This window comes from Pavona decussata, unplaced genomic scaffold, assembly GCF_977016875.1.
Source record: "Pavona decussata unplaced genomic scaffold, jaPavDecu1.1 SCAFFOLD_510, whole genome shotgun sequence".
Taxonomy (NCBI): Eukaryota; Metazoa; Cnidaria; class Anthozoa; order Scleractinia; family Agariciidae; genus Pavona; species Pavona decussata.
The window spans coordinates 361610-376940 of NW_028145827.1; the positions used below are offsets into that span (position 1 = coordinate 361610).

General features: G+C 37.9%; 2 protein-coding genes across 3 annotated transcripts; one reads left to right on the top strand and one right to left on the bottom strand.

The window, feature by feature from the left end:
• Positions 1–2953: 2953 nt before the first annotated feature.
• LOC146450037 (U7 snRNA-associated Sm-like protein LSm10) lies at positions 2954–9964 on the top strand. Of its 2 annotated transcripts, none has more exons than XR_014860406.1 (2): positions 2954–3344; positions 9232–9964. XR_014860406.1 is itself a non-coding variant. In XM_085100873.1 (2 exons), exons 1-2 carry the CDS (start codon positions 2967–2969, stop codon positions 9236–9238), a joined length of 357 nt encoding a protein of 118 aa, XP_084956999.1. In that variant the 5' UTR covers positions 2954–2966; the 3' UTR covers positions 9239–9964. The 2 variants fall into 2 exon arrangements, 1 of the variants encoding a protein (XP_084956999.1); XM_085100873.1 differs by having other exon boundaries at positions 2954–3316.
• Positions 6974–15224, bottom strand: LOC146450038 (protein FAM228B-like). The gene is made up of 8 exons (XM_085100865.1): positions 15004–15224; positions 14713–14871; positions 14155–14232; positions 11059–11157; positions 9971–10069; positions 9284–9364; positions 7922–8154; positions 6974–7408 (listed from the first exon to the last, which is right to left on the bottom strand). The coding sequence occupies exons 1-8, from the start codon at positions 15103–15105 to the stop codon at positions 7138–7140; spliced, it is 1122 nt and encodes a 373-aa protein (XP_084956991.1). The 5' UTR covers positions 15106–15224; the 3' UTR covers positions 6974–7137.
• Positions 15225–15331: the final 107 nt, after the last annotated feature.

A 15331-nucleotide genomic window follows, 5' to 3' on the forward strand; every position in this document is an offset into this window, starting at 1 on the left:
ACAGTTTACGCGCGCTCTGTAGCTGTGGATTTTATCACTGACGAAAGTAGCGCACGCAGCGGAAGGGTTGAGAAAAAAAAACCGTGGAGAGCCGAAACAGCAATCACTCTATTTTTTCCTTGTTAAGGTTCCAGATGGATTAAAGAGCGCGTAAAATGACACAGTATGCTCTGTGTTAAGGAATAAATATTAGGATTCCGGCAATGAGGGCAGGCACCTGGTCGAACAACAACGGTTGCGACTTGCTGATATCGTTTTGAATTCCCTGAAAAAGTATAAGGTAAACACGAACACATTGCAGGGACAGCAATATGATGGAGCTACCAATGTGGCAGGAATCAATCCGAAATGGTGTCCAAGGCAAAGTAAAGGAAGACTACCCACATGCATACGTGGATGCTACCCAGATATTACATACGTTCCATTTTCAATCAGGTGCATTAAATCTCAGCTAAGGACGACTCATCATCCACAGGTAAGTCGGAGTGATTCGCTGGAGACGGGGCTCGAAGTCAGCGTCAGGACTGGCTGGTAAGTCGGACTGATAAGGAGACTGGGACTCGAACTCAACGTCAGGATCGGCTGGTAAGTCGGACTTAAAAGGAGATGAAAATATGTAACAATTAGATCCACTGGGTGAAACAGGAGGCGGGAAATATTTCGAGGGGTAATAGGGCAAAATACTAGCAAGGGATAACATAACAAATTAAATTTTATTAACGTACCATGGACTGTTGTTGTTCATCATCAGTAAACAGTAGTGGAGTACTGTTGAGGATGGGGTTCTCGCAATCTACACAGCGCCAATCGATTGATTCTCCGGAACGGACTGCTTCCCGATAATCAAGCTGAGAGACACCTGTTTCACAGGTACGGTGCTGCCAACGCTCACATCCCTCGCAAAGGAGGAATTCTTGACGAGGACGAACGAGAACGCAATCTACACAGCGCCAATCGATTGATTCTCCGGAACGGACTGCTTCCCGATAATCAAGCTGAGAGACACCTGTTTCACAGGTACGGTGCTGCCAACGCTCACATCCCTCGCAAAGGAGGGCTTCTTGACGAGGACGAACGAGCTTACCGCAGACGATACAGTACAAGCGTAGTCATGCGTCTGCTTAAGTGTTACTGTGATCAAAGTGTCGCATCGTCCTTAATCGAAAATTAAACGTTATCAAATCTTGGCTGGTTTAAGTTAAACGAGGTTGTTTTGACAATAATCGAAGTCAAGGGGAAAAGTTAAACGACGTTGTCATGACGAAGCGTGGTCATGCGTCTGCTTAAGTCCGGTCGCATCTTCCTTAATCGAAAATTATCAAACGTTATTTAAGCGTGATTTTTTCAAAATCAAGTTAAGCGTGGTTGTAATAAATAGTTCAAAGCTGGTTCGTATCTTCTTTAGTCTTAATAATAAAATTGGTAAGCGCTTTATGATCCCATGGAGATGTTGTCATGACGAAAGCGTGGTTTTGCATCTTCTCTATACTGGTTGCTATGATCAACGCGTGGCTGCACATCTTTTCACGTTTATGTTCAATCTAAACATGATTTCGCATCTTCGTCAGTCTAAAACTAATAAATAAAGTCAAGAAAGGATAGTTTTTTCGAAGCAGGTTCATCTTTACTGAAGTCTGATATGATTGGTTGCTTTGATCAATGTATATCAGATCCCATGCACACGACACGTACTTCACAACTTTCAAAATGGCCGTCGTCACAGACGGCGTATATCGTTTACTAGTTTTGTAAGATTACGTAGAAGTTTACTCGCTTAGTTTACACTTGGAACGAAGTGACTATTTGTTGGAACGAAGTGGCTATTTGGTGGAACGAAGTGGCCAAAGGATGGAACGAAGTGGTTTGGAACGAAGTGGTCATGGAACGAAGTAACCGGATTCCGAACTGGAAGGACCAAAATGTCTACGGTTCAGGAAATTGCATTCTCATTTTCTTTCTCAGCTAAGCAACAGCACCAATTTCAGGAGAAGTTTAAAGAAAGACCTAAACGTCACGAGAAAATGGGAAGACAAGCAAAGCTGGGAACACCTTTTGACATTTACTAGGTTGACATGTAACTGATATGTACCTTTGAAGGAATCGAAGACGCTTTTATTTGGTAGTGAGTTCGATTGCCCAAGATTTTGAGACTGAAACACCTAAAAGAGCTATTTTAGTATTTATTCCAGCTGCACAGCTCAAGTGGCTCGTAAATCAGATGCTGTCATTTCGAAGTTCATTGACGTACTTTCAGGTTCTCAGTAGGCATCAAGAAGCATAAGTAGAACGGTACCAGTTAATCGAAGCACCAGCTTTCACGGCGTCGCTGTAATCAGCTTAGGAGATTTCCCGGTTCGCAAGTATGGTGTTGCCGCTCAAACCGACGCCTCTCCGGCACCTAATTTCATCTGAAGTGTGATTTCCAGCTTTAAAAGAGAAGATCTTTCTTACATCAAGTGAAAATGTCCTCATAAAGAAAGAACAAACACGGAGATCGTGGATCGACTGATGAAGAAGACAGAAGCTTTAAAAAGTCCAATATGGCGACCAACTCTACAGAGGTTCTCAAAGAGACACTGAAAGAGAGTGCCAACGTCTCAGACGACGACCTGGAGGAACCAAACCTCCTTGAGATTACTGCTTATCTGCTAAACTGCTAATCGTCATCCAAACGTCTGTCGCTTCAGCAGTTACAGAGAATCAAGCGATCAGAAAAGAAATCGAAGATCTCAAAGGCTCAGTGAAGGGAAAAATTTCCGCACAGCCCCATACTCAATATTTAACAGTTTCCTAAAAATAACATGGCACTATGTCTTCTTTTGAGATTTTTGTTCCTATTAAGGTCGACATCCAGGTCCCCTAACAGAGCAGTGGGGAGGGGAGGGGGAAGGATACTCCTTTCCCGCGCCAAAAATTTCGACAAGCGGGAAAGACTGGGGACCAAATTAGTTTTATAAAATTTCAATATGGCGAGTGGTCGAGAGCGAGCGACCTCTGAAAGAACATTAGTTTGTCTTTTACAAGCTGTACAAGGTCATAGGACCATTATAGAACTACGAAACGAATCTTCAGCTGAGGGGCTGATTGATAATGTCGATGGCTTTATGAATATTTCCATGTCTGACGTAAAGTTTTCAAAACAAAATGGACAAGAAGTTATGGACTTTCCAACAATGTTTATACAGGGCAAGCAAATTCGTTACGTTCAAATACCCGATTTTATTGACATGCGGAAGGCTATTGAAGAACAGCTAACAAAAATAGGGAACACGAGGAAAGCAAAAATCGGACGACCAGTGAGGAAGGGAGGCAAAAGGTGACGCTTATACAAAGGAGAGTTTCAGGTATGGCAGATCTTTGTGTTAGAATCCAAAACGAAAATTGGGGTTAACCTTGCAGAGATAATTAAGCAACAATGTATGGCATTTTCCCCAAATTTAAACTTATTATCTTTGAAAAATGCGTGGTTACCAGTCTTTGGATTCCAATAGCTTTTGCTGTGATCTGCTTCTCCTGCAGAGTAGTAATCAAAGGTTCCCGGCCTGATCAATCGATGAAATCGATAATCGATAACAATCGATAGCAATCGAAGTCAATCGATAACAAGTAATCAATTGATATCGGAAATCGATGACCAAGAAACGTGTGTTTTTTAATAATTATTGACATCGATTGTCATCGATTGCCATTGGTTTCAGAGTGTACTGATTTCTTTTTAACAAAAATATAGATCGAACGTCCAATTACAGAGGCTTGCATATTACGTCCCGCTTATAAGACAACGAAAAACAACAACAACAGCAACAAGAATTTATTGGTTCATATATCAAATGTACATGTGGGTATATGTAGACTGCGAGTAATCTCTCATTTTTCTTTGTGATGGTCGAGTGAGTGCGATCCAATAATTGTGTGACAAGCTTCTCGTTCCAACCCCACCTTGTTTTTACCTCCTGATTTGCATAATTATTCATTTCCGCTTGGGCGTGTGGCTCTTGGTAACAAGAGAACTATTGTAGGGATAGGCAAGAAAAGTTAAACTGTTATCAGAAAACAAACTGGAATGCGATGTACCACGGTTTCATTTTACCGGCAGTCCATGTAAAGAATACGATCATTGCCATAATACAAAAATGAAACAAGATTTGCACTTGCGAACAAGAAACTTGCAAATAATAACCTCAAGATCTGATCTCAAAATCAAAAACAGTCAGCTTAATTGACAGAAACCTTTGATAACCCAAGCTTGTGATTATCAATTGGTCATCCACTGACTGATATCAATTAACTGATTGTCATCGATTGATATTGATATCGATTGATGGATTGGATTTCCGATGGTCGATTGTCATCGATTGATCAGGCCAGGAAGATTATAGTGCATCGCCTTAGGCTTTTAGCTGGGGTTGCATAAATCATGTTAAGATTACAGGAACTTGCAAAACAACAGGTTATTGTCTGAGAACAATCGTTAACTTCCATGTTATCTTAAAAACGTTTTATGCAACAAGTCCCAGGTGTTTACAGGGCATCCTACCAAGGTTGCAGCAGCTGCGTTGGCAGTGATCAACTCGAAAGCCTAAGCTCCTCTGGTCACTGCGCACATTTTACCTTTGATATTTATGTAATTCAGTGTTGTCTTTATGTTACTTTTGTGATGTATTGTAATTTCCTTTTAAACTTTTGAAATAGTGCATAAATAAATAAAAAAATCTGAAATCAGACCTTGGTGATTACAATTTCACAACATCTTCTTCAAATTGAATGTAACAAGGCTTTCATCTTGATTACCTTGTTTTGTAGTTTTTGGAACGGTTTGAAACGCACGCGGGACGTCATGATGCTATTGCGACGTTGCAAGATGGAACCGACATACTACCTCTTTTATAAATATGAACGATGAAAGCAAAGTTCCTCGGAGATGCATGACACTTCATGGGGAGAAAACTACACTGAAGAAGGGTCATATACCCAAAACGTCTGTGGTTTTTTTTTTCAAAACCATTTTTGACTCTTTTTGATATTTATTTTTATATCAATCCTATCGGATATACAACCTCTTTTCTTGGTTTCTTGCGCTTAGAAAGGCACACGCTGGGCATGATGGACAGTGTTGGGACGTCAAGATGCTATTGTGACATTTCAAGATGAAACTGACATTAACAACCTCATTTCTCAATTTCTCACACTAAGAAACTGCACAACGACTTAATTAGGGAGCATCTCCTTCGTAGAAGCAATTAGGAGGCACTATTTCGTGCAGAACATTCTACAGTAGTAAAAGGAAGTGTCATCCTTAAGGTGACCCCTAAAATGTTCCAAAATCTTGCTTTGTGGGTGTGCCCTGAATTATTTTCACCTCCTGTCGATAATTTCTCACAAGTTAGCTTTTTTCATTTAAATACTATACTCACAAAGCTGGGGCTGGGTGGAAAGCTCTCTTTACTCGTATTGTAGCATCAAATGAGAAGATTAAAAGGTTTCTGAACATAGCAACTATTTTGATGAGCATGGTCTTTTTGAGGTTCCACAGGCTAGTTTAATTTGCGGTTGAAAATCTGTTTCTGACAAGACAAAATGTACAACGTGCGTGAAGCGCTGTCGTGTTCGAAAATTATTTTACGGCGGTCACAAAACGTGTAATTTCTTCAATGCAATCTTTCACAAAAAAGGATTTCTGGAAGAAAAGGAAAAGATTCTGGAGAGATAGTTCTGTATCCAGTGAATATTGATGAACATTGCGTTTGAAATTTGATCCGGCACGCAGACTTTCCCGTAGTATGCAAATTTTGCTCCAGACGACGCCAGACAGTCTGACGTCATTCATACTTTGTTTTTCACTGTTGCTAGGCAACAGTGCAGACACCTTCAACGATATAAACATATATATGTCAATATATTTTTCGCTCGAATTCACGCGGCTTAGCTCCGCTCGGGCCGGCTCGGCCCGACAAATTTTTATTAACCTTGCTACGCTCGGGCCTTCCGCCCTCGCTTCGCTAGGAATAATTTAATAGAACTAGGAAGTGGGATAAAAATACAGCGTGATATTTTGAAAAAGAAGATAAAGATCGCAAGAAAAGGGTAAAAAAAAATTGAACAGTGCTGAGCTCTTCAAACCTTCCTGTCCTCTACTCCTTGTCTTCCAGTCTTTACTGATACCAACTAGGGATTAGTAAATGTTTACAGTTTACTAATATTTGAAATAGTGTTTGTAAACATAAGCTAATTGTGTTGTTCCAGAAATATCCATACCCCTAACCTCCCTCTGTAAGGTTTTTAGATTTTAACCTTCCATCCCACCCCTTTGAGATTTCCAACATACCGTATTTTCTCGATTAAACGCCTCCGGCTTTTTTTTTTTAAATTCGGCAGTTTTGACCCAGCGTTTTCTCCAGGCCGGCGTTTAATCTGGGTCCAGCGTTTATTAATGAAATGCGATTTTCAGCCATTTTTCCACGTTGATTTATTATTATATTACCAATCCTCGGAAACCTAGGGGCAGTTTGTCAGTGCTGGACAATTGTATATCACTAACAAACAGCACATAAACATGTATGAATGATGTAGGAGCCAGTAAATGATATGAGTACAAAGTTTTAAGTTTATAAACGGTAATGTCGCGAATGCCCTCCTCGTTTGTGTCAGCCAATGTGTGCAAATTATTTAAGTTTTAATTACATGCTAATACACGCCGGGACCCCGAACAAACGCAAGGGCCCCGATTAAACGCACCCGGCGTTTATTTAAAAAGCGGCAGTTTTGACCTGGCGTTAATACTTACTTACTTACTTATCCTCTTTGGGCCCACGTGGACTCTTAAGGCCGGGGCATTTAATCGAGGAAATACGGTACCTTGTCTTTTGACACCCTCCCCCACTGGCCTCTCTCAAATGGCCTTGTAGGGGTGGGGGTTATGAAAATGTTCTGAAACATCATTTTAATCTTGGGGAAAAAATTCAACAAATTCAAATTGACTAAATTCCTTTTTAATCTTAACTAGGATTAAAAACATCTACATGTACAATATTCAAAATATTTGAAGTGACTGATAATTAAACAATATTATTACAAAATTTAATATCCATTCTGAATAGGCGCTCTTTCTTTCACTATATTGTTTTCATTGAGTGACCATTAATACGATGCATTGAGCTGCAGTTCAGGATAATATTCAAAACTAGTACCATATGGCAAAACGTTTGGTATTCGAGGATGATATGTTGAATGTTGCTTGATTCTTGGCAGCTCAGGCCAGTCAAACTCCAGAGTAGTGGCATGTTTTTCTCGGAACAGTCTTCTCTTTTGTGATCTTAGTTCAACATCAATGGTTTCTGGATTCCTCTCCAGTTTACTCCATTCTTCATAATCTAGCTGGGAGTCATTGTAGATTCCTTTCATTCGTTGCCTGGTAAAATAATATACAGTAAGACATTTAGATCAAATTTAATTTGTTTATCCAATATCCACTGTAGTAAAGTATGCACGGATCGTGGTATTTCAAGACAACACCATACTTATGCATCCTTGAACTATTGACATTCCAGTAATTAATGTTCATTCATTAAGATTAAGTTTGTAGAACAAGTGTGTTTTATGGACAGTTTGCATTCTAAAGAGTTCAGTTTTGCTATCCAGGTGTTGAATCATCGTGACAACCTCGTTTCTGGGATCTCTCTTGGGGGAGGAGGGGGGGGGAGAGGTCATTTCCAGGATCTCTCTCAGGGAGGTGGGGGGGGGGGGAGAAAGAGGAACCCAAGGAACGAGGTTGTCATTGTGAAGTCCAATGGTGAATTTCTCAGAGTAGAAGCAATGATGTTTAAAGCTCTAAATTGAAATTTAACAGTGCTCATTGAGTCGCCACTTGTAAAATTATTAAACTGAACTATTAACAATATTATGGTAATTGTTTAAAACTCACCTGCTTCTTTTCCTTACACCACTGTCAATGTCATGTAGCTGCATTCTAAGCCATGTGTTACATTCAGTGCCATGCCGTCCAAGCGGCACCAGAGGTGCAGGAGGGAGGTGCATTTCTTCTAATTCATTATTACTCATTGTATCCCCAGTGACACATCTCACCACCGTACGATCCTCTTCAAGTCTTGTGGTTCCTTGTGATATTAGTGGGTCATCTAATTTCTTTGTTATTGCCTAAAAATCAAATTCACATCCTCAATTTAAATCCTCTGTAAGTCTCAAGCAACTTAAATATTCCCATACACAGTAACATCTTCATTGAGTTTGAAAATACAAGACCTGTTGGATCATACAATAAATTTAAAATTATGTTAAACACTTGTTTAAATTTGATTTACTTTTCTTTGTACACTTGAACGTCTGCCAATGCACATTTAAATTTACAAATTTTTCAGTTGTCAGAAAATCTGGCAAGTCTTAATCTGAAACATTACGAGATTGCCCTTCAAGGGCAACAATTTTTTCCCTTGTGTGCGACAAACTAAATGAAAAAACGCTGTTCACCAGATTAAGGTGCATGATACAGCTGTGTATTTATTTTATTCTTTTAAACTGTTAGACAAGAAAAGGTCAAAACTGATCAATTAAGATATGGGGTTGTATTATTGGACATTTTTATTGCTTCAAACGTTTTTTTTTTCATTGCATGCAATCCAGAAGAATAAGAATTATTGTAATCTCATCTTTCCACATGTATTGATGTTTATTTTGCACTCCAAAGTGCTATGTCATGCTAACTGCTATTATAAAGTTATGTTAACTATTACAGTCAACCCAGGTCACGCGTGAACAGTATTTCCAAGAATGAAATGAACATTCGAATTTCTCTTTGTAATGTCCGACGTGTGAATGGAATGTTGGACATTTTTCTGGAAATCGTTCCGAAAAAGACCCATTAACTGAAAAAAAGATTCAAAATACTTGGGAAACAATTGTTATTCTTGAAATATTCAACTTTGCAATGTAAAGAAAAATTCATAGCTTTATACCGTCAATAAGCCAGGGAAATTTATACGGGAACTCTGAAATCTCGTTGGCGATTTTCAAAACTGACATGTAAATTTCAAAACTCCGTTCAAATTTCAAAAATATCGTTCACGCGTGACCTGGGTTGACTGTAATTTTACCTTGTCTTATATAGCACAACTCAACCTGTGTGACCAGATTGCAAATCCCTTCGGGATAAACATCACTGTTTTTAATTTGTATCTTACATTGAATAACCGTTTTTTTTTTTTTACTTTATTTTAGAACTTGAAAGTACATTGTGGTCTTTATGAATGTGGTCATACTGGACACTAACCTTCAGTGGAGCAGGTCTGTTGGCATTGAGAACAAGTGGATCATATTCCTCTCCAGACATCACATCCAGAAATACAACACCCTGGGAAAATACAGCAGTTACAAGCATGTTCAAAGACCAGCATCCCATCCAGGGGAAGTAGCAATACTCCTAGTTGCTTCATGCTACAGAAACCGGGCTAAGCTCTGGCTGTGTGGGCCACTTAGGCTCTTGTGTGACTTTACTGTACATAACCAACTTTAACACAGTAAATTACTTTGCCTTTTATGTCCACCATGTAAAAACTGGGCCTCTGACAACTGGGCCTGTGTAAGAGGCTTACGTTTTCCCTTGTAATCAATTGAGAATATCATCATCTGAGTGTATAATTTGTGAATGCCTATCCAATCATATTTTGATGCCATTTTCTTTGTTATTTTGTCAAGCTTTTCTGTGAAGAATTTTAAAGTACCGTAGAATTATGTTAAAATTATTATGCCAATGAATTATGCCAACTGGTCAACTTATCATCATAAATGAAAAACAAAGCAGTATACACTTTTGCTTCACTTTCCATAAATTTGCTTGAATCAGTAACATTTAGCAGTTTAACCCCTGAGGTTTTCATTTCTTCAAAAAAATTTAGTTGTTTTAATTTTTCCCTGGGTATGTTAAAAGCAGGACTTTACATCTATCAATGAAACTCACTTTTCTGTTGCTATAATCGAGGTATTTCTTGTAAATATCTCTTTTTCTTTTGTCCAAGTTTCTGTAGTTTGGACCGTCCATTTCTTGGTCAATTTTTTCCTGGCAAAAGATTGAATATTAACAGTCATGGATGAGTTAACCAGTATTCTTAATTACAGAAATAATAAACTGTGTTAATTTCTTTTCACTACAAAATAAAATAAATTTGGTCTATTTACTCTGATAACACACAGATGACGTCAAAACGTAGTGAGAACAAAGAGGTACGCTCAAGCCTCAGGCGAGTAGTGTGACTGATGTTCTTACCACGTTTTGACGTCCTCTGTGCCTTATCAGAGTACAGACTCACAGCAAAATGAAATTTATTTGTTTTATACAATAACCAAGACTTTTGATGACATTTTGTGAATGAGCTCAATAACACGTTGACTGAGCTGAGTCAAAAACTTTCAAGCAAACTTTAAGACCATTTATACACACATGCAGTTGTGATCCTCTACGTTAGAGTATAATCCGAAAGAATTTCATAACAATATTTTCAAAACTAACCTTTATTCCAGACAGAATTTTTGCCCCCAAAATATTATGTGCATGTCTGTCGCTTCACTGTGATTTGTGATCAATCGCTGGGATTTCTATTGCCGACAAATTTGGGCAAATATTTCTTCCTTTTCACATCACAACAAAGGTTATAGTTTTCTTAACCTGGTTGAGGTCACTTTCAACAGTACGGTCTTTGTCCAATTTTTCATCGGACAGTTTTCCTTTCTTGCGAAAATTTGCCTATGTTAATGCCCGCTACTAGCAATTATTATAACAGTTGCAAATTTTGTTGACCAGTTACTCTGGCTAGACTCTAGAGTCTAGACTCACGTGCATGGACCCTAGTTTGTCACGTGCACTGGTCACACCACTCGATGACATCAATTATGTGTCTATACTCTAATCACAAACTCCGCTCCACAAATCACAAATATGCAAGTTTTACATTGTTCATTGTACAATTACTTTTGGAATTGTAAAACAATCTTTCATTTCCTCGTCCTCTCAAACAGTAACAAAAATGCATAAACTAACTTGTGTTTTACCTTAACAGGACTGTAAACACGTTCACTCCATTTCTTAAAAAGCATCTGCTTCTTCCGTTTATCAAGGGCTGCTTTGTGATCGATGAATCTGTCTACCTCCTGTTCATGAAAGTTAAAGAAGACAAAGCATTTTATGAATACATAAATGACACTAACATGCATCTACAGTAATTTTATTATACAATGACTGTGTCTGTTAGCTAGTCCTGTGGAAGGTATCTTCATTGGGGGTCAGTTACAGTGAGAGGTGGGCAACCTTAAACATAATGAAAAAACTTCAATCAAAAGTAAAATTATGTTGCATTTCAGTTGTGCTAAAAGTAATCGATGAACTGAAAACATGCCATCTTATGTTGACATTTTAGGCCATTTTTCCATTTTGCTGAAAATGTCCTCAGTGAATTTTTCCGTGCAGCTTTCAATTTAATCAAAGAACATTGCTCTGTGCTTTTTTCAATGATCTAAACATGTCTGCTGTTTCACTTCATTGCTTTCTTTATTTTGCTGGACAACTTGAAACAACACCAACTCAACATCTTGTCCTTTTTTTTCTTGAAAGCTAAGTGTAAACCAACCAAATTAGCAACAGAGCAAGTACATTTTCTGATCACATGTAGAAATTCTGCATTGTTGAGCAAAACAAAAACTCAGGCTAAAATGTGACATAAGACGGCGATGCTTTCAGCCCTTATCAATTAAATTAGTTGTTAGCGAAGTAAATATCATAAGTTTGACTACACTGAAGTTGCTACTAATGAGTAAACGTTTCTCAATCTTTTTTGTCTGTTATTTGATTAATTTTTGCATGTTTGCCAGCTTTTCTGAGGCTTGAACCACATTTGATATTACAAAATTTTGTAAAAATAGTGCCATGCTCTATACGCACCAATAGACAGACCCCTTCTGTGACTCACAAAAATTACAGTCATGTTGTAAAATTGCAAAAAAATTTATAGCTAATTGTTCTGAAGACAATACTAAACTGCATTAAGGGGTTAATGTATTTCTTTCCCTTTCGCTTAGTTTTAATTTTCAGGAATCCACAGTCATCATAATTATGATTGACAGCAGTATAAAACATAACAGTTTAAGCTCTTTACACATCAGGTTGTTCGAAAGCCGATTAACACTAGTTTTGATCTTGCTTACTAAAAATGTTTTTAAAAGCTAGTTTGAAGCTAGCAGTATAGAAAAGTCTGAGTCAAAACTGAGAAACAAAATTCTTTTTGAAGAGTCTTTATTGATTAGTAATTAAGCTTCAAATTATCAAAGTTCATGTTAACCCAGGATTAGCTTAATCTGGCTTTGAACAACTGGGCCCAGAGTGTACCATCCACCTGCCACAGGTATAGGGGCTCAGGAAATCAAGAAATCATAAAAACGTCCTAGGTTTCGCATGCACTTCAAAATTTGTGTGTTTAGTGTGTACATTCAAAGTGCCTTTTTATATAGATATTTATTTATTGGCCCCTTTTGCAAAAAGACCTTCGATATTATTCTACAGGTGAAATTTATGTGGAAGCCTTCCTTATAAAACTCTTCCTCACCAAAAGAGTTATGTCAGAGGGGCAGGTGTTTTGTGGTTTTTGCTTGGTATCATTTTCATGGATTGTTGTTTAATTATAGCAAAGTTTGTGACATAATATAAGATAAAAGCATAAAAAGCTTATAATTTATAAAAATCTTAAGAAAGGATTCAAGTATCAACAATCAATAAGTTATTGCTTGGAACAATGACACTTTGATTGAATCATTCACCTACTTGAACGAATAAAGGCAAGTAATGCACCTATCAATGTTAAGCCCGAGGGGGGGGGGACCCCGGGCATATGTGGGGCATTTGACCTCTTTTGCCTTCCCCACCCTCGGGAGTTTGACTTAGAATCAGGGCCCCAGGGTGGGGACGTTTGCTTTTTTTTGCGAGGAGGACTGGTAGCTAGTCACGTCTGTGCCGGCCAGATTAGCGTAGCTCAAGGTGCATTTAGGTTTTGTATTAGATTGAGAAAAATAATGATATCTGATTGTATCATTCTAGATTCGCGTAGCTCAACAAGGTCCATTCAGATTTTGTATTAGATTGAGAAAATGATATCTTATTGTATCATTCTAGATTCGTGTAGCTCAACAAGGTCCATTCAGTTTTTGTATTAGATTGAGAAAATGATATCTGATTGTATCACTTGAAATGCTAGATTCGTATTTTCTACATGGTACATTCTTTTCCGTATTAGATTGAGAAAATATCTGATTGTATGACTTGAAATGCTAGATTTGTAAAGCTCAACATGGTATACAGCTCGCGTTGTTCCTGTAAGATTGAGACAATTATATTTGATTTTTTCACGTGAAATGCTAGATTTGTTGATTATTTTCCTCGGATTACACAAAGCATCAAAGGAGTTTAAAATATAAAAAAAAAGCTTGGCAATTTATATCAATTATTTGTAAAATATACACAACAACTACTATGAACTTTAGGGATATTACTTCCCTAAGGTGGGGATATTTGATCTTATTTGACCCAGTTTTGGGGCCCCACGGTGGGGACTTTGACCAAAAAATCTTCTGAAAAGTCAAATGCCCCACATATGCCCGGGGTCCCCCCCCTCGGGCTTAACATTGATAGGTGCATAATTAAAATTTCAGCAAGTGGTTTTTGATTTAGTGAACGTGTTTGTTTAAAGATCTATGCTCAATCAAATGGTAAGAGCTTGATTCAATTTAACACAATGTTTATTTTCAACAATAAAGAATATTGGTGTTGTTAAACCATTCCTTAGAGAACTCTCCTTTCATCACACACAGTTGACTTGGTCCCAAACAAACCAACTGAAAATTCATAAATATGTTATTCCTCTGTAAAATATTTCTGACATTGTTTAAATATATTGCTTTGCGGCATCTGATTGAAAGAAAAATTTTAATTATCGTAACTTTTTGAAAGTTTGCTGATATCAATAATCAGACAATTTACACCCAATGCGTTAATTAACACTTTGACTAATAAAATTTAATAACACGACAGGACTAATTCTTGTCCAAATGGTTAGATTAGTTTTATTACTACAGTTTCAACACAAGGATTTAGTTGCTTACCTTGACGAAAGTGTTCTCATTATCAAGTAGTGTTGTATACATATTTTTAGTAGCTCGTGATTCGAAGTCAGTTCTTTCCTGAATAGAATTGAAAACAAAGAATTTTAGTAGACTTAGTCACTTACAGTAAAGAAGCAAAAAATTAACTTGGGATTTTCACAGGTGGTAAATAAATGGTCTGCCCATGCTGAGATAAGCTATATACATATGATAAATAATTAAGGAGTCGGAAAGTTATACAACGGGGGAATTCATTACAAGTTACGAATTCATGGGCACGGTACTTCATGATCAACAGAGCGATGAATAATTTTGCACGGTTTTAGCGACTGAGAAAATGCCACATTTATAGTCCCTCAAAATAGCATTTTTTTATTTTGCTAGGCGTCGATTATTCTGTAAGCAATTACAAGCTAGTCAGAGCTAGTTAGTTAATTTGTTGCCAAAAAAGCTAGAAAGCAACAAAGCGGTTCACCCAAGCCAAGCCAATATGATCAACTTGAGGAGTTTTGCTCCCTGGCTATATATAGCGATAAATTAACGTACGCCTTCTTGTACCTGGATATTTCGAACGGATTTTTCATTCAGCCAACTTTGTATTCTGAACGTGTGATCCGAGGGACACACTGACTTGGCACTGGCAGTCCTCGCTTCCGAATTATCCAGGAACTTTGTTCGCTCAACTGCGGAAGCTGAATTTGCCCGTCTATGATAATTCTGAAACAAAGTGAATATTGTTGATTAGAAATGAATGTATCCTGTGAGGAACTGAAAATAAACCCCGTTATATTGCTGCCAAATACGCACTAAAGGTGGAAATAAAACGGCTTTAAATGATTCATTTTTCACCTTCGCCAGTTCATGTTTGTTGTTATCTTCCAGAAGTTCATCCACGATGTCAAAAGTATGAACAGAAATACGGCCATTTACGGGACGCTTTGGCCGAGACATGCCCTTGTTGTCTAGCTGCTTTGCCTAGATGACTTACTGCCGTTGTGTAAGCTTTCTTCTGCCAACAGATAGCTATCAATAACTGAGTTACCACAAGGAGTAAATATTGCTGCTTGACTTTGAAACTTTCACGTGTTAATTATGAGCCGTTTCCAAGGCAACATATCAGCTGTGTTTATAAACTAACCTCATTAGGGTAGGGTGAGTAGGAGCGAAATCTGACTGT